Consider the following 20,247-nt stretch of genomic DNA (forward strand, 5'->3'; position numbering starts at 1 on the left):
TCCAGTCGAGATATAGTATTTGAAATCACGAGTGATTCCAAGCTAATCCTTGGCATAAATATCAAAGCATAACATAAAGAAACTAAGCGGTAAATGAAATACATAACTGAATAATAGAGTTTAGAAAATTCATGAAACTACATTTCTATTGTCTGAAATAAGCCTCTAGTAGTTCAATTGAAAACATCAATCTGTCGGAACATGACACCCAGCTACCTCAAAGCCAAAGACAACATGAAGGAAAGTCTAGTAACCGAAATTAATGGAGTCCCTAAATGAGGAAGGCTCACCAAGTACTACCTTGGACGGTCCAGACCATTTGGATCTGAGTTTGTCCAGAAAGAATCGGAGCCTAGAGTTAAACATAAGCACAAGATCTTCAAAACTGAATTCACATTTTTCTATCTACCATCATGGTACGTCTTTTTAAACACCTTTTAATTTACTCAAATATTAAAAAATATTTTAACTTTAACCACTTAAAATAAGTCAATTCAAACAAACTGTTATGCCTATTTAACATTATATTGTAATGTTGTGCAATCCAAACAGAGAAAGTTTAATGAATGAAAAACATGAAAAGCTTCATAAAATTATTAAAACATGATAATTTGAACAATACCAAAGTTTGACATAATAATTATTTGTAGTTGTATGAGCAATGCCTAGTGGTGCTCAACATTAGATTCAGAAATTGTTGGTCCTTTGAGTAGTTCACCAAAAAGTTCTGTTGGATCATAGTATACCTCTACATCCTCTGCTCTTAGTGATTCATCAACCTGTCAACATTTAGAAACAACTTAGTTAAATTCATAACTTTTATACATATATATATATATATATATATATATATATATATATATGGAAAAGTGAGAGTCAAATGTTCAAGATCAATTTTGTCCGTTTTTAAATTTTTTAAACCAAATAAAAAAAATAATCGTCAATTTGGTTTGGTTTTGTTTGATTTTTTCGGTTTGAAAGTAAAAGTTTGTTGATGGCATACACATCTCAATAGACACAGACATCTAGTACATGAAAAATTCACAGATCCCTATTTAATCTTCCGTTATTAAATATCGGATCGAAGGATAAGATTGCGCCACATGTCCCTATTTAGTCTTCCGTTAGAGTGAAAGACATATATACACTCTAGTTTTTGAACAGCATAGATACAAATGTCTCAAAAGTATGACGAAAGGTATCCGCATACCATTTACGATCTTTTTCTCCAAATACAATAATATATAAGAGGGATAGAGAGACCTTCAATATACCAAGGCCATAGAATTGGACCATCTGGCCAGTAGGGGCATGTCCTTTAAATGGACCTTCAAAGAAACCCCAATGCCTAAATTTGTATGTAACAACTGGTGGCCCTGTATATACATTGATCACTTCCCAAGCAAATCCTCTTGGAAAAGCTGATTTAAAAGCATTATGAGATGATTCAAAGGTCTCTTCATCTGCGTTGTAATATTTGAATTCATCTGGCATTGAACTCTTCAATAGCGCATTGTAGCTTCCCACTTTTAGTGTTTCTTCTGCTGACAATCCATCTCTTCCTGTCCCATCGTCAAAATAAAGTGAAATCGATATAAACTAAGAAAAATATTTTTGTAAAAAAATTAATAATTTATTTGTGTTTAATATGTAAACAAAATACTATAGAGCAGATACCATCTGTCATACTTTTGGGACATTGGTGTTCATGTCATTCAAAAACTAGAGCATATATGTCATTTATACTAAGAGGCATACATGTGTCATAATTTTATCCACTGATTCAACATTTATTAAATATCGAATCGATGGATAAGATTGCGTCACATGTCCCTATTTAATCTTCTGTTAGAGTGAAGGACATATATGTTATAGTTTTTGGACGGCTGAGGCATCAATATCCCAAAAGTATGAAGAAGGATATGTGCATACCATTTACCATTGACAGTATATTTGTCAGTTTTCCCTTATATTTATATTATCTACCTCGCAACTATAGAACATGATGATAGTGGGTAAGAGTGTGGGGATGATGAAAATGAAGTCTACGATAATGGAGGACTGGGGTGGGGTTATAATGGTATGATTAAAGAAAGATATATATGGTGATGTGAAGACATTTCATTTAGAAAAAAAATTGTTATCATACACTCTTTAATGAAGAAATAATTATAATATTCAATTCAATATAATTGTATAATTTAAAATTATCCCCAGTTATAAATTTAAATAAATTAGTATAAAAAAATATTAATTGATATAACCAATAAGAGTTTGTTTGAGCGGAGAATTTTCTTATAAGGGTAAGTTTTACTTGCTAATTCTTTCAATTCATTTTAATTGTCATATTTTTTGGATGTTTGCTAAAAGAAATATTAACTAAAAGGATAATATAGCTAAATTATTTTATATTTATTTTTCCTCTTTTTGCTCATAACTCTTATCTTTATTCCTTTCATTCATTTTCTTATTTTTTGATTATTTTTTACTATTCTTTTTTTTTCATTCACATCAATCTCTCTAGACAATAATTAAGCATAACTAAAGATGAAAATTATTGTTTTAATTAATTATTTATATCTTAAGTTTTTGAAATATCAACTATTTAAAATCAGTTATTTTTAATAACCACGATTAATAAACTTAACCAAAAGAAGTACTTAATTGTCAAGAAAAATAGATACATATTGTAATAGTCTTCAAGTACTATCAATCACTTTCGAAGTGATCTTTAAATGAATATTTTAATGATTTTAAGATATATACGAGTTTTGGATTGTTGAATTTTTATCAAGAGAAAATAAGTGGGTACAACAAAAGAAAAAATATACTCTATATACTTGATGAATTGAGATTTGGAATAACTTTTTATAAATTTTTTTGAATAATTGCATTTTTTATTTTCTTGCTGAATATTTTGTAAACCTTACCATTTACAAAGAGCTTGAATTTTTCAGGATTAATTGTCCTAAAGTCTTTTATGCGAGTCTTGTGTGAAAGTTCCATTTCCCATGATTTTATAGCATTTTGTACTGTTTCTTCAATAGATCCTTCTGGCCAAACCTGATTTCAAAATCATAAAACCAAACAAAACAAATTGTATTTTATTTATTATTTACAAGAAAGATGATAAATATTAGTACTACTTTAATTATGTAGTATTGTTTGAGGTAAGGATTATTTGACACAAGAGGTAAAATAGTCTAAATCACAATACTTAACAATTCAAAATAATAATAAGACATCTAAATATTCATTTTGACTTTCGAAATCTAAAAAGTATCACGTAAATTAAGACGTATACAAACCTTGGTCCTTCCTTGTTCAAAGAGCTTATTAACACTTTCATAACTTGGAGGATCACCATGTCTCCACTGGATGGTTCCTGCAGCAGCAGCTTGATCTTCATGCAGAAATAGCCTATACTTATCTCTTACATTTTTTATTGTTTCCTTCTCATCAGCCATATTTCAACTACTTCTAAGTTTTTAATACTTTCTCTCTAAAAAAATATTGATTTTGTGAATTCCACTTTGTGTGGCTATGCCTTTTTATAGATGAAATTGTAGATTGATAATTGTCTTAACTAATTAATGTACATGAAAGTATTAATGAAGTTTTTTAGTAAAAATATTTAGTTATAATTAATAGGCGTGAAATAGTAAAATTATTATTTTTGTTTTATTCTTTTATAATGTGTCAAAATCAAATCTGAAACAAGTAAGATGGACGGATGAGGCAGGGGAGGAAGTATAAGACAAATAATCTTAAGCTTTGACCATAAATTTTCAAACAGAGTTTAATAATTTATCTTTAAATATATGCGTGATTATGAAATTTGATCAGATTTTTAAAAATTGATCTTCAAAAATTTTCATTTTTAGAAGAAATTTCATTTCCTCACAGGACTTCAAATTTTTGTTTAACTTTTAAGTAAAATACATCTCCAAACATAAATTTTTTTAATACGTTATAGTCATACGTCTTATCTATTAACTAGACTAGATAATGAAGTCAGTGCCAGCACATGCCCAATATATATTACTTTCTCTATTCAATAATAGTTGTCTACTATATTAAAAATAGTTGTTCAATAATATTTATCCAATTTAGAAAATTAAGAGATAATTTACCTTTTGTGTCTATTTTATCATCTAACACATTTCTCAAAGTATTAAATTTAATAAAATCAAAGGATAACATAGTAATATTACCCTTATTATTTATTGTTTCTTAAAGATTGTGTCAAGTTAATAGTAAACAACTATTGTTGGACAGATGGAATATTTATTTTGTCTCAATTTATGTGATATAAATAAAATTTTGAAAGTCATTTTTTTTATGATTTGTAAATATTTTAAGTTATTAATTATTTTAATTTATAGAACTTTTAATATATTTTTTAGATAATATATGTTATTCCTTCTATCTCAATTTATGTGGCATCAATAGAATTTCGAGAGTTAACAAGTTTTGATGTCTTTTATATATTTTTAGTAGATAATTATTATGATTTATAATATTTTTTAAGTTTTTTTAAAATAAGATATGTTATTTCATCTATTTCAATTCTGTGACACTGATAGAATTTTTAATTTAATCAAATTGCACAATAATAGTAATCCAAGTTACATACAAGCAGGGCCCACAAGTTTAATTGACATAGTACATTAAAAGCAAAGAAGGGGTTGTGCCTGTCTTATTAATTTCAAACAACAGCCCTGTTGACGAAGAGGCGGTAGCTTATTTTTCTTAGTGCTATGCTAGCACGGACTCAATATCTGCTATTTTTTTTTTCTCATTTTATGTGATAGATAAAATTTAGAGAGTAAGTTAAATTCTAATATAATTTTTAAATATTTTAAGTTGTTAATTATTATAATTTATAGTTTTTACGTAATTTTTAAATAATATATATTACTTTCCTTGTCCCAATATATGTATCACAAATAGAATTTCAAGAGCCATTATGTTGTTAATAATTGAGATTTGAGATTAACAATACTTTTTATGTAGTTTACAAATTCAATAATACATGTTACCTCTTTTGTCCCATTTTATGTGACACAAATCGATTAATTTTATGAATCAATCGAATTTTTTATCAGCAATCAATTTTTCAAATGTTTTTTTAAACAAAATTTAAGTTGTCAATTATCATGATTTATAGCATTTTTACGTATTTTTTAAATATATACAAAAAAATTTAAAATAAGACAAACAAATTAAAACGGAGAATTTTTTTTTCAAATGTATATGTAAGTGTGGAACCACACAGGTGAAGCAGGCATGTTGACCTTCACCTGTGTGGTTACCCACACTTATATATAAGTAGTATTTTAAAAAAAATATTTGAAGTTGTCAATTATCATGATTTATAGTATTTTTTGCGTATTTTTTAAATATATAAAAAATTTAAAAATAAGTCAAACAAATTAAAATGATTTTTTTTTTTTTACAAATATATATGTAAGTGTGGAACCATACCAGTGAAACAAGCATGTTGACCTTCACTTGTGTGGTTATCCACACTTATATATAAGGGATAAGAGTCTGAAAAATACCTCATCTTTGGTCGAATTTGTTGTTGCGATACTAAACTTTCATGAGGACCTATTACCTCCCTAGACTATTTAATATCGTATTTTAAACATATATATTTGCCCACGTGGACATAAAAAAACAATACAAAATTATAAATAGTAATGTGTCCACGTGGGCACATATATACCTTTAAAATACACTATTAAATAGTCTAGGGAGGTAATAGGTCTTCATGAAAGTTTAGTATCGCAACAACAAATTCAATCAAAGTTGAGGTATTTTTCAGACCCTTATCCCTATATATAAGTAGTAGATATCAAATAAGCAATTGACGAACTTTACAATATTTATACTTGCAAAAACATTTAATATTATGAGCAAAATGAAAAAAAATTAATTACTAATATCTTGTAAATTATTAAATAAAATCTTATTACTTTTACAAATATTTTTCAACGATTGAAAAATCATTATTTTTGTGGTATAAAATAATAATCTTTGACTAGAAAATCAATACTATCTCCGTCTATTTTTAATTATCATGGTTTCCTTTTTTAGAGTCAAATGTTAAACACTTTGATTAGTAATTTACGATATATTTTTTATCATATTAATATGTAAAAAATTGTAAATTATGATACTTTTTGTATAGTTTTAGAATATCTAAATTTTTTTTTGTTTAAAATATCGAATTAATGCTAACTTTGAAAATTAATCAAATTAACTTTCAAAAAACACAACATGACAATTAAAAATGAACAGAGAGTATAAAAGAGAACCATTTGGTTGGTCTAATGTGTGGAGTAGGGTTAAATGAAAAGTAAATACAATTAATGATGGGGTCAAATTGGAGTAGTTGGTTGCTTGGTGTTTGCACGTCTCACTTGTCATCAAACTTTTATTGCAACATTTAAGAAATCTTAAAATTGCCAATAATTACATAAAAGTAAAAGGATACTCACCTAACATACATGAAAAAGGGCCTACATGATTACTACGATAAATGCATTCATATGAATTATGACAGGTTGGGAGTAAATGAAGAAAAGCTTTGACATCTCTATCAACTCAGCATAAAAAATTACTTTTTCCTGTCTCGATTTATTTGATGAACGTTGTTTAATATGATCTAAAATAAATTATAGATATTTATATGATTATAAATTATCAAATTAAACATACAGTTTGTCATGTAAGCATAACAATGAAAGACCTTAACTATGCCTGCTAAAGAAGACATTGTATGGTTTGAGACAACTCCTGGTGCATACACCTTATAATAAATAGAAAAGGAGAATCTAGTTATAAACTTTATATGTAGATACAAATTTATCAACACCTGCTCCTACTAGTCTATGATACAACAAGATAAAAGTAAATCTTGTACACTGTTTTCCTAAACTTTTGGAGAAATCATCACATATAAATAACATTACCAGAGAATTCTCTACATTACATAAATAGACCACCAGAACGAGATTTAACTATTGGGTCAATTCCATGGCGGCTTTCATCAACAAGAGCTAAAGTTAACATTTCTGTGCAGAATTGATCATCCGGTTTGAACCACAACGCCTGTTTCCCGGAAATGGAACAACAATCTCAATATTGATTTGTGCAAAACACTATCAGACCAAATAGCGTATTTACACATTTTGAGTTGGAAACTCACCTTGTGATAGTATGTAATAGCTGCTGTGTAATTATTCTGCACAATTGCAACAACAACATATCAAAGCCAAGTTTGTTAATTCATGCATCCTTGAACAAGGACATCATATACAATCAGAGAAATTTCTTTTTTTTTCTGAGATTTATTACCTGGAGATGATAAGTGTATGCAAGACCAGCGTAAGTACTTAGACTTCTTGTAGACAATGCAAGGGCTCTCTCATAATATGCGATTGCTTCATTGTACCTCCTGAAAGAAAGTTTTGCTTAATATTATCTACAGCTAAAATGTTTACAAACTTACCTTCAAAGGTGAATCCGAGATTTAAATTGTTGGGTTTAGCCTTTAAAGTGCCTAACACTTGACTCATTCTACTTTTGAAATTATGGGTTCAAAGGGTAATATGCATTAAAATCTTATTTATTGCATATATCTATCAATGTTCGGTATCAAAATATTGGGTTTAGCTGAACCAATTAAATAAAGGCCCCATCTGCCTCTGGGCAAATTTGATGTCCCTAATTTTAATTCCCTAAAGAATGACCATTGGCCATAAAATCAATAACCTAAGGACTAAAAAGTTCTCTCAAGCCATTCAAAGCATCTTCCGTATATTAACTCCATTGCATGTTTTTTTTCAAAGAAAATAAAGTACTAATCACACAGCTGGTAAAGCTGTTCAGCTTTCTCCGGCTGGTAAACTCATTAGCATATTAACCGAAACAAATATGTGATAAATCTTCTTAATATTTAAAGAACTTCTTGAAATACGAACCTCATCGAAGAATACTATGATAGCAAAACCTGAGGACATGTAACCTCGTTATCGATGTTATTTTTTGGATCTAATGAGAAGGAAAGCAAATGGCCACCAAACTACAACTTGTACGTTACAAAACTAATATTAGCACAAGTCACTTACTTTAATTTTCTGAGGGCATGAGCAAGATTGATTACTGTTGATTCCCACATCTCACTTAAGGAAGATGGAATGTGAGACAATGTTTTCTCAAACCACCGCACTGCTTTCTTATACCTAAAAGAGTTCGAAGAGAAAAATAAATAAAGTTTTGGTGCAACAGATAAGAATATAACAAGAGAAAGATCAACAGAATTTTCGTACTAAGGGGCAAGATACTCAAGTATAGTAGGTTGAACTAGACTTCAGAACAATATATCCATATCTTTCAAAATGTAAACTGTTTGAGATTAACACAGAAAATACATGTTTTATCACTTCTAGAGGATAAATGAGAGAAATGTTACGCAACTAAATCATAAATGTCGCAAATTCACAAGAGTAAAGACCCTTACTCCTTCATATGGTAAGCAACAACTCCAAGTTCATTATATACAAGTGGATCTGAGGGACATATTGACTTTGCCTGCATAAAAAACTGAAGGGAAACATTATCAGCGCTATTATTCGGGGGAACTCCAGACAATTGTCAATAGACTTCAGGGTGAACAACCAGCACGAGCACGCATACTTTTGCGGACTCAGAGAAGAGAATATTTTTTCTCACAACCTAAGCATAACCAAGAGTTGAACATAGGAAACCACAGACAATGTATAATCACCTGCTCAGCCAGTTTAAAGCTGTGAGTACGCATATATTCCATTCCAATGTACAAAGTAGGCAAATGGTACCTGGAAAAAAGAAAATTAAGGAGTCAACCTGTCAAGGAAAATGTACACCCTTATAAGTTATAAGAGGGACTGCAAGATAGGAAGTTACTCTAGTGGGCCGAAGTACAAAAATTATCTCCATTACAAAAAATCCGCCTTTGTTTTGTGTTTGTTCCTTCTTTTTTCTGAGTTGAGTTGAGTTCAATTCATCTAAGAACTCAATCCTTCTTTTTGATTATTTGTGTCCCAATTCATACTTTGAGACTTTGTAATTGGTTGGTATTATGTTTTGGGACCTGTTGACATAGTTCAGGTTGAGACCCACAAAGCTCGGGGTGGTATCAGACAAATTTGCAGCTTGCCAGTGGCTGAAATCTGGTGACCAGATCTGGAGTGAGCCATGATTGCGAGGGGTACAGCGACATGATATTGTTGAGATATGTATGCATGATCTATTGTGACAGTTTGTCTGACATCCTACACTGCCATGTGGCTTGTAATAAACCTCATCTAGACGACTAGTCAACCATTAGTTTTAGGGACATTTTTCGGCCAAAAATAACGTTGAGGGCATTGTTGGTCCAGTAGGGGGTGAGGAGGGCATGTTTTAGCCAAATTCAATAGGTTAGAGGAATTTTTTGGCCCTTTTTCGTTCAACTTAGTATAGATGAAAGAACTAGCACAAATAAAAGTTCAAGTCTATCAGAAAATTTGAAAATACTAGGTCTGTCACAGCTAGGAGAAGACAAAATTATCAAGCAAAAATAGGATATACCCAGGAAACAATCTAGCAGCAGTGCGGTAAGCTGACATTGCCTGGTCTCCTTCTTCTTGAGCTGCATAAGCATTCCCATATCCAATCCAAGCTGAAGCAAATGTTCCATCTAAGCTTGTTGCCTTACTGACAAATATAAAAAATCAGAATACAAAATAAGACCCTCAACCACTGAATGTGGATGAATTATTTGTAAGCTACCTTAGAATATCCAAAGAACCAGAAATATGAGATAGCTCTCAAAGCTTAAGCACTTACACGATTGCTAAGATTATCCATTTTATCAGGAAAATTAAATTGATAAGAGTAATTCATTCAGGAAAACATATCATTTAATATCTTCAATGGAAGGACCAGTCTTCACTTCAGTGATGGAGCAGTAAAGTAGAAAATCACCACCCAAAGGATACATTTTATTTGACATGGGAAATCAGAGATCACAAAAATCTTAGAAGAATTTCATATGATCCAGTCAAACTTTCGGTAGAAATTTACTTTTTAATATCACTACCCACCACTCAGATTCTTACGTAGACTTTTGTTTTTGATGAGGTAATATGCTACTAAAGAAAAAGGAAAACTACCAAGATGGTACAGGATACAAAAGACTAGAACTATAGTCACATGTACCAGTAGTGTTGCATAAGACAAAGAGGGCAGAAAAACATATTCCATATTCCAAGCCTTGAAGAGAATGTTTAGCCAGAAATATTGTCGTACAAAGAAGTTCCACGAGAGAGAAAGATGGGTAGAATTACAAACTCTCTTCTTCACGACATGATGACAAATATTTTTACCTAAAATAACGGCGTGCTTGGTCATATTTCTTGATACAATAGTAGTAGCAACCAACCGCAAACCATGACAGAGCCCTGAATAAACAACATGGTCTAGTGAGGCAATCATATAATAGTAGTTTTCACCACAAATAATGGACATAGAAAAGGAATAAAACTTATCATCAATCCAAACAAATTGACGCGCCATCTTTCCAAGTCCACCTTATGCTAATTTATCCACCAATAGGCAAGAGCCTATTCTTTTGAAATGATGCAAAACATACATTCAATGCCACATCTCATACATTTAAGACTTTGAATTGTTATCTACTAAACTGACACCTACCTATGGAGATTCCTCTCTGCTAGTTATCTACTCAACTGACACCGGTACTTTTGCCTGTGGAAGAGAGCAGTATCCCGTGGAATATAGACCTATATGCAAGCTGGCTCGAAAACCACCTTCTAAAAAAAGACCGAAAAATGGTTGACATGAAAGTCAAAACTTGAGTCCATTTTTCAGTTCACGGCATGCTTAATTTTGAATAGTTTGCTAATCTTTCAAATTATTTTGTCTAGATTTTTTCTTGATTCCACAAATCGACTTGTTAATAATGGCATACTGGAATATAGATGATCTCAGTTTGGTATACCTTTTGCTGTAAAATGAAACAATATATGCAGTTACTATCATTTTAAAGATTTGCATTAGTCCTTATGCAACTATTTCTGACAAAGTTAGCACCAAATTATTGTGAAATCCACTCTTTAATGGGAAGTAAACCCATTCTCATCCATGCTTAAGCTGAAGATACTTTTCAAAATGTAAATCATTTGGGTGAAGTATTAGCACTTAACTGGTGTATTTCTCTAGGCAAAGTCGTAATAAAGAAAGAGTGCTCCCAATGAAAAGGCTGGGTTTGCTGTTTCCACATCTACTGGAATAGATACTAAAGTTGGGTGTGAGTACTAGAATAGGCAAGTTTTTGAACCAGGGTATATCATGCTGTCATTATTTGGTTTTCCTTTTTCTATTCCTAAACTATGTTATCTTTTTCTTTTACCATTCTTTTGAATAATATTGTTTAATATGTTACATGAAAAGAACAAGTGATATCAGATTGGTTGTGAACTTAGAAATTATCACTTGATTGACACATCAGAATAGCAAAATTTGTTTGAAATCCCAACTCGATCCCCCACCCTCTCTTGTAGTCTTGTTTGTTGCCATGTCTATCGAAATGAATGATCAGGGTAACATATAGGTTAAATGTCAACAAGAAAAGAGATCTTTGCATGAATAATCACTCTTAACTCTATTGACCTTGAAAAGAACTCAACTCCCAGCAAAAGGCTATGAGTAGAATCACATTTTTCTTGATTAATAAGAATTTTTCATACTTTAGGTTTATTCAGAAATGAAAATCTTCATGCAATAGTTATGCCTTGTGAACGAATATGCAGCAATATGTTTTTCAAAACTCAAGCCCTGCCCACTCACTTTTGAGGATAATCCTTCACTAAATTGCAAGCCATAAGATACAGCTCATTGGAATGTCCCAACTCCATTGCTGCTGCCAAGTGCACCAGGGTACACTTGAGGTGGAACGGATCCTTTTCAAGCAATCTGTATTTTATCATGTACCAAAGTATAAGAGGAAAAGGAAACAGTTGCCAAATTTCAAGTAGTGATGTAAAGTAGGTACCGAAATTCAGGTGCTCAGTATACAATAAGATCAAGCAAAAGCATAAAAAGACATAATCTCTTTTCTGGTGGGTTACCAACTTACTCAGATGTTAGTTCAAAGCATTTCTGATATTCACCGCACTGATGATAGTACTCAGCTTTGCAGGCCAAAAGATCAGTGTTGGATTTAAGCGTACACAAAACAGATTTGTCCGACAGCTTTGTATTAGGTCCACTCTGTTCCAGCTCTCTAAATTTAGCTTCCACCACATTTTCTTTATCATACTGAGAAGCACGGGAAAAGGAAAAAATTATTCCATTGAGGAGTAAATGGATATGCAAAACATAAAATTAAACCTATTCTATGCAAATGATAAAACATTTCAACATTTCTGTGAAAATTCAAGTACAGCTTCTGTCTATTTATCAACATAAAGTACCAAATTCAATATTCTATTTTTCAACTGAGTGAAACTTAAAAGTTAAGTGTTTATGATAGATAAAGAAGACCATATGGAATACAATGTAGTCTTATAAGAAGTGATTACCTTCTTTATCAAACAAGAATAGAATGAAGAGAGCCACCCATCTTCAGGACCAAATTGCAAACATGAGAGCAGGGTTTTCTCTGAAATTCACTAGCAACTGGATTGGTCAATTTCTCATAACAATTCCTTTAACAAAGATAACATTAACACAATAATACTATCATCTAAAAAATTTAGCAGTTTTCAATAATAGTATCAACAATAAATAGCATTATAAAAGGTAAAAGCAGGAAAAATGCCAAAATTCATGAAGATTTTGAGTGCAAAACACAATTAAAGAGCAGGCCTTGGTAAATAAAGGTGCAAAAGGAAACAAATGAAAAATATAAATGTGATCTGAAAATATAAATATAACATGAGTAATACTTATAGGATCAAGGAATTTGGGAAGCTACAGTTAAGTGCATATTTAACATATCGATTGTTCCAAAAACTATTTAAAATTTCTGATTCTAATGCTAAGAAGGGGTTTGGTTTTCTAATTTAGGCTTAGTGGCTACTTCCCTACTAAATTTCTAACTTTATAATTCTAATGACACACAAATTTATATAACATTTCTTAATCAATTAATATACCACTTTGTCAAGGGGGTTTACAAGTATTCTCCAGTTATATATATTATTTAGTTCCACTCCCTACAAGATCGAGCTTATAGGCGATGAAGAGGATCCCTTAGTCTTGGTGCCTACATAGATACTGCCTAAGCAACATAAGCAGCCAACTGCCCCTGCACAGCTTCAGAGTTTGAGCATATTACGGGCCTTTAACAGCACTGAACAGTGAACAATAATAGAATGTTATATTAAAAGAAAGAGAATGCACATTACTTATAAGCACACACACCAAGGATTTTTGGAGTACAATCAACTCGGTCTCCAAAAGTACTTGCATTGTTTTAAGACATTTTGATTCTATAAACTAGCTTGTACAATTTCATAGTTCCAAGAAGAAAGAAGATCCACTTTGACCAGCAAAGTTTCTCACCTTCATCACAAGTGAGCATGTGATTCTCTATCAGACATTCCAATGCCTGAAAATGATAAAATGAGCATAGATAAATTTCATAAGAATGTCACGGAATTGAAAGCATGAAGGACCTATGATGCTTCTACGATTAGGAAAAACATGAATAAGATAACCAAGTATCTTCCAGAGTTTTACCATATAAATGTGGCCACTAATACAGTAATTGCAAAGATTAATTCCTTAGCCATACCAAAGGAGGAGAAAAAAGCTAAACAAGAAACCAAGAGACATACTAACCAACCCCTAGATAAAAACTTCCATCAATTACAGAAGAAAGCTAGAATAGCAAAACTTACATACCTCATAACACAAAGGATCTGCCTTGATAGCAGCTTTATACCTAAGAAAGTGTCATGGAGTTATAACAAGTCAGCTCCTTCCAATGATATAACTGAATTTAAACCGCTAGACCAATATTGAGAAGTAAGGAAAGACAGCTCCAGCACATGATGGAACTGTAATTCCTTAACATCAGATTCAATGATATCTCTTGCAATACAGTTAACTTGAGACTGAATACATCTCTTTATCAGATAGGATCCTCAAGATTCATTTTCTAATATAATTCTATGCACAAAAAAGCAAGGAATGAGAGGTAAGAAGATGAGATTGCTGATGATCAGAGATGCTGAACACAAGAAAAAAGACGAGGATAATTTGTTCCTACAGTTATATTAAGGGGAACCAATAATTTCTTTATTGTATTAACAAACAACAAATGAAAGAGACAAAACGAGGGAAAGGATGGGGTCTGTAAACAAAAGGTTCATCCGTATGATAAATATAGTCAAAAGTTAATTACTTCGACACCAATAATTAAAATAATTAGCTCTTTCTGAATGTTATTATTCTTTTGAGTTTAAGAAACTAACAGAAATCAGATGTAAGGAATTTAAATACTCTAACCCACTTTTATCACTTTTTTGAGAAGAAAAAAGAAGAGATAGAAAGTGGTTTAGAGTATTTACCACTTTTATCTCAAGGAACCCAAATAACACTGTTAAACTTCTTCATTCCTTGCTTATTTGATTTGCTAAGACGTACTATGTTCGAATTAAATGTGGAAAGTCATTTTGCCTCACTTCCTATACTTACTATCATTTCTTCTCCCTCATAACTAGTCTGAAAACATGATTACCAGCCAAACAAAAAACTATAGCACCGAGCAATCTCTCCCCTGTCACACAAGAAATTCAGACCAAACCTACAACAACAACATACCTAGTGAAATCACACAAGTTGGATCTGGGGAGGGTAGAGTGTGTGCAGACCTTACCCCTACCTTGTGGAGGTACAGAGGTTGTAAAGACCAAATCTGTAATCCAAAATTATATCAATGAACATCAGTGTCTTATATCCAAACTATCACTAACCATAGTCGAGCCTGTGCACGATTCTCCAACGCTTCATATGCCTTGCCCCTCAAAAAGCATATTGCTGATAAAATCTGTCAAAGATTTACATAGAGCATTTTGATTCTGTGGAAAAGTAGGGACTCAAAACAGATTCCACCGGAAATCCCCACTAGGTCAGGGAGAATGGAGAAACTTACATTTATTTCACGATCTTCACCATCCTTGTCTAAGTACATGCTGTTGCACTCTCTTGTATCAGTAATATTTCCATGTTCATCCACTTTAGCATCACCCAGCATTAGAAGACATTGATCCCACTCCTTCAGCTCTTCCTAAAAATACAAAAATTACTTGTATGTTAGTGTAGGGATAAGTGCAAGATTATAATGACCTCTTGTTTTGGAGAATCCCTAATTAGTCTTGATCCAACTAGCATTTATAGTTAATCCCAATTATTTAGGGATTGACGCTTCGTTGATTGATTGATTCATAATAAAACCCTAGTTTATGGGACAGATACTACAGATTGTAACCTAACCATAATCATACTTAAGGGTGTGACATGTTGATAACTGAAAGAGGAAAGACGGCAACCTACATTCAAATGGTAGCACCTCCCCAATGTAGGCAGCCATGTTATCAATAGCAAAAAGTGAAAAGAAGAGCAAATGTCTGACTTTAAGCACTACACGCAAATAAAACATGGGATTCTAATTAACAAAAAAATCAAAATATGTAGTAGTTCAAGAATAATAACTATAAACACAAATAACAATTACATAAATCATTTTCAAAATTACAATTAGGTGAAATATTTATTGTTTAGCCCTCTCTTTAAGACAGTTGGACTCTGAGACACACGCCTTAACACCTTGTGTTTGCACTGAAGCACCACCCAAGCAAGGTGAAGCACTAAACCTGTTTGCACGTAGTTTCATGGCTTATGAATGCGTCAAGCAGGCATTCAATGACAGTAGAAGGTTAGTGGGGCTTGTCAGGCTGGAAATACTATCACGTACTATGTTGTTGAGTGAATTTTTTAGTGTTCTGCAGTGTTGCAACTGTAACACTTCAAGTTAGGGAAGACAAACAAAGAAGAATAGAACCAGAATCTGATCCACTTGTTCAGTTTATCTTTATTATTAGAATTGCTAGTTTTCTTTATATTCTCATTGAATAAAACAAATTTACAGGGTTTCAAGAGCGTGGTAGCTCGATCCTAGATAGAGTGGCGAAGCTGTGAACTAGTGGATTAGGCGAAAAGGGGAGGTGGGGATCACCTCTAACATGTGTATGCTTTCAAGTGTAGATTTTCACTCTCAACTTTCACCATATAAGGAAAAAAACTGGTTTGATTCCACGGTCTGCTTCTTTCATCTCCTCAATCAACATTTGGTGCATAGAAAGTAGAAAGAGGTTTGAGGTTATAGTATAGATATGGGGTGAAAGTCCAAACATTACTTGGGATGGGAAAAAGTAGCTTATGCAAAAAAAAACACAGAGTTTTATCAAGCCTTCACATTTTCGAGCAACCTCACTGATATATGATCGAATCATCTTAAATATATTAACAAGCATCTGGCAAATGATGTCAACCCCTGAAATTTAACACCTGAATCAAGTTTCAAGCATCTAGAAACATATGAAGTTTTATATAATAGAGTCCAACGCACTGCTCGATAACAGCTTAAAATACAATTCTTTGTGTAGTGTTTGGGTCCCATTTACTAGTGATAACTAAAGCACAACCATACTAGAGGCTGAACCTACTTTGCTGAATCACCACTTCTAATGTTAAAGCACAACAAGTAGCCTGTATAACTCAATTAACGGCTAAGGAGCACCACTAAACATGTTGAATCCCCAATAACACCATATAAACAAGTACCAAAAAACAGTTCTTTGGGTAGTTTTTGCCCCATTTTGCTACTAGAGCCTAAACCTACTTTTGTTAATCACCACTTAACATAAAATTACAATGCATAAGTAGCCTTTTATTCAATTAACACATAAACATGAAGATCCCAGATAACCTTATTTATAAAAGTGCAAAAAGACACAATCTTGGAACAAAATGGAGGCAATTAGACCTCGACATGATCCGAATTAGCTTGGAACAGATAAACAATCAAGTATTCAATTATTTGTATAGTAAAAAGGGCATACAAGGCACTTGGCGGCGAGGTATCGGAAGCGGAGGTCACGAAGGACGATTTGAGAAGCATTAAGAAGGTGAAAAGCACGGCGATAGTGTCGACCAAGATACAAAGCTTGTGCTTGCATGTATATATCAGCTGGGTCAGAAGTAATTGCAGCTACTTTATCAGCAAAGAAGATGGCTGATGAATACAAATGTTTACTCACACAATCCCTCACCACACCTCTTAGCCTCTCAATTTCTTCTTCCCTCATTGTTTGTACACAAATTTCTCTTTGATTGTTCAAGTTTGAATTCAAAATTGAGAGTTTTGGGAATCAGATTTGGGCAGAAGAAGAGCGGGAGGTTATTGTTTGTGAAAAATATGGAGGCGGGTTTTAGACGGGTTTTTGAAAAACATACGCTAACACTCGAAGGCAATTGTATCAACCTATTTGTTCCATAAATATAGTCTAATTCATTAATCTAACTAATAAGATATTCGATATAAATTTAACGTTTTATTAGTTGTTATTTTATCCGTTAATTAATAAGGACTAAGGTATAGATGAAGCAAACTAATGTTAGTATCTATTTATATATATTGATTTGCTAACCGACCTAATGAAATATCCGTTAATTCGGTATAGATTTAATATTTGTGATTGTTTAATCGGCTAATCAATAAGGTATAGTTGAAGCAAATTAATGTACTTAATCTATTTTTTGTTACATCTATTCTTTTTAAAAATCGTATTTATGCAAATTCAATGACGGAATCATAATTTTCGCTAATAAGATTAGAAATATAAAAGGTAAACCTACAAAAAGGTTATCCAATGCTTGTAACAAGCTCAACTAAATCTAAATTCATATAAACAAGTTTCACACCATATAGAATAAAGTATTCACTAACAAAGTCGACTCGCTACCCAATCTTGTGGCATATATGCAAGGCGAATTGGTTCATTTGAGCACAAACCGAGCTTCCAACAGTTTGGGAATACGAAAATGGAGAAAGTGAAAAAGGTATCATCTTTCAGTCTCTCCTCTCTGCTTCGCCAGCAAAAAGATGCTAAAATCGCCCTTCAGCTCTTCCTTAATCCTAATCCCAGCCATGGAAGCAACAAAACTACTAAACCCTTTCGTTATTCTCCACTCTGCTATGATCTCATCATCTGCAAGCTCGGCAGAGCCAAACTCTTTCAAGAAATGGAAAAAATCATCGATAAATTAAGACACGACACTCGAGTTTCTCTCAACGAAGTTGTTTTCTGCAATGTTATCTCATTCTATGGAAGAGCACATTTACCTGAAAAGGCTCTTCATATGTATAATGAAATATCCTCTTTTCGCTGCTATAGAAGTATAAAATCTGTCAATAGCTTGTTAAATGCACTTTTAGCTTGTAAAGAATACAGCAAGATTCGTGAAATGTTAAACAACTTTGAAAATTACGCAACCCCAGATGTTTGTACGTTTAATATACTGATGAATGCGAGTTGTTTGTGTGGTGATTTGGATAGTGCACGGGAGGTGTTTGATGAAATGCGTAAGAGAGGAATTCAGCCAAATGTGGTGACTTTCGGGACGTTGATTAATGGGCTTTGCATGAATCGAGAGTTAGACGAGGCGTTTAGGATGAAAAAGATTATGGAGAGAGATTTTAAGTTGAAGCCTAATGCTTTCGTGTATGTTGCGTTGATTAAAGGACTTTGTAAGGTTGATGATTTGAATGCAGCAGTTAAGATGAAGGAGGAGATGTTGAGAAAGAAAGTGGAATTGGATTCAGCTGTGTATTCTACTTTGATTAGTGCGTATTTTAGGATTGGTCGAAGGGATGAAGTTTATGGTTTGTTGACAGAGATGGAAAAGAATGGATGCAAATGTGATACAGTTACTTTCAATGCATTAATGCATGGTTATTGTCAGGAGAAAGACTTTGATTCTGCATTTAACGTTCTGGATGAGATGGAAGGGAAGGGGTGTAAACCTGATGTAATTAGTTGCAATGTGATAATTCGGGGCCTTTGTGATGACGGGAAATTAAGAGAAGCTAGTGAACTCTTGGATGATATGCCAAGACGAAGGTGTAAACCCGATGTGGTTAGTTATAGGATATATCTTGACGGGCTCTGTAAAGCGAAGAAGTTTAAGGAAGCTGCAGTTATTTTACATGAGATGGTTTTCAAAGGATATATTCCCCGTGATACAAGTTTGTGTAAGTTATTCGACGGGCTAATTCAAGAAGGAGATAGAGAATCATTACTGAGAGCTCTGGATAACATGGCCTCTGTAAATTGTATTAGTAAAGAAGTGTGGGAAATGGTCATTTCCATGATGTGCCAACAAGATAACTTGTCTAGTGCATCTGCTCTTGTAGGAATGCTAACGAAGGATGGAGTAAACAAATTCTCCTTGTAATGGTTAAACACACCTTCTAGATGTGCTCACATACTTAACTCCCAAGTTCATTGGTCAGTCTGGTTCAAATCACGGATTTCTTGCAGACAAAATCCTCGACAGGACTTCAAATGTGCGGATTTGCTGATCTATGAGTGACACCCCTAAGGTACTCAGGGTCCAAACATCTTTGACTTATAACAATGCTTAAGCTTACTTTTTTCACTCATAAACATGTTGTCTGCCTTCCTTCTCTCCATAAATTTGTATCATGTCTGTAAGGTATTTTTAGAATGTACTCTCACCGGCTGCGGAACTTGTTTCTATATTTTTAGCCCATATCTCGATAGAGAAGGCTGTAATGGTCTCTGTTAAATAAGCTTTTCTGGTCTCTATCCGTCTTAACCATGTTGCCCTATGCAATCTAAAGTTCATTATTTGTGATCTGTTACCAACTGTGGTATACATAATTTTGTCCCCTTTGTGCTGTTGTTGCACAGGAAGGACAATAAAACTTGGTCCAGATGTTCTAGATTAAGGTTCTTGTAACTCTTTTAGGTTTTAATTCAATTTGTAGGCGAATTACTCAAAGTATAAATCAGTAATGCCAAATGTTGTGAAAGCTAAAACTCTGATTCTTGTGAAGCAAAGATGCAATGAGATGGGAACAGGGTGATTTCAATTGATTAC

General features: G+C 32.7%; 3 protein-coding genes across 3 annotated transcripts; 1 reads left to right on the forward strand and 2 right to left on the reverse strand.

Moving 5' to 3' along the window:
- Positions 1 to 491: 491 nt before the first annotated feature.
- On the reverse strand, positions 492 to 3,508 carry LOC125811530 (pathogen-related protein). The gene is made up of 4 exons (XM_049491037.1): positions 3,309 to 3,508; positions 2,931 to 3,063; positions 1,264 to 1,562; positions 492 to 779 (listed from the first exon to the last, which is right to left on the reverse strand). Exons 1-4 carry the CDS (start codon positions 3,465 to 3,467, stop codon positions 666 to 668), a joined length of 705 nt encoding a protein of 234 aa, XP_049346994.1. The 5' UTR covers positions 3,468 to 3,508; the 3' UTR covers positions 492 to 665.
- A 3,348-nt stretch (positions 3,509 to 6,856) lies between these two features.
- Positions 6,857 to 17,552, reverse strand: LOC125811517 (anaphase-promoting complex subunit 6). Its single transcript, XM_049491023.1, has 16 exons — positions 17,184 to 17,552; positions 15,215 to 15,349; positions 15,036 to 15,109; positions 13,963 to 14,002; positions 13,621 to 13,666; positions 12,636 to 12,715; positions 12,191 to 12,372; positions 11,902 to 12,027; positions 10,419 to 10,493; positions 9,622 to 9,747; positions 8,798 to 8,867; positions 8,531 to 8,613; positions 8,139 to 8,252; positions 7,366 to 7,465; positions 7,217 to 7,252; positions 6,857 to 7,119 (listed from the first exon to the last, which is right to left on the reverse strand). Exons 1-16 carry the CDS (start codon positions 17,427 to 17,429, stop codon positions 6,997 to 6,999), a joined length of 1,656 nt encoding a protein of 551 aa, XP_049346980.1. The 5' UTR covers positions 17,430 to 17,552; the 3' UTR covers positions 6,857 to 6,996.
- A 599-nt stretch (positions 17,553 to 18,151) lies between these two features.
- LOC125811519 (putative pentatricopeptide repeat-containing protein At1g53330) lies at positions 18,152 to 19,948 on the forward strand. Its single transcript, XM_049491025.1, has one exon. It carries the CDS (start codon positions 18,166 to 18,168, stop codon positions 19,576 to 19,578), a length of 1,413 nt encoding a protein of 470 aa, XP_049346982.1. The 5' UTR covers positions 18,152 to 18,165; the 3' UTR covers positions 19,579 to 19,948.
- The last annotated feature ends 299 nt before the right edge of the window (positions 19,949 to 20,247 follow it).

Source organism: Solanum verrucosum, unplaced genomic scaffold (genome assembly GCF_900185275.1).
Source record: "Solanum verrucosum unplaced genomic scaffold, falcon-dt-bn FXZP01000238.1, whole genome shotgun sequence".
Lineage (NCBI taxonomy): Eukaryota > Viridiplantae > Streptophyta > Magnoliopsida > Solanales > Solanaceae > Solanum > Solanum verrucosum.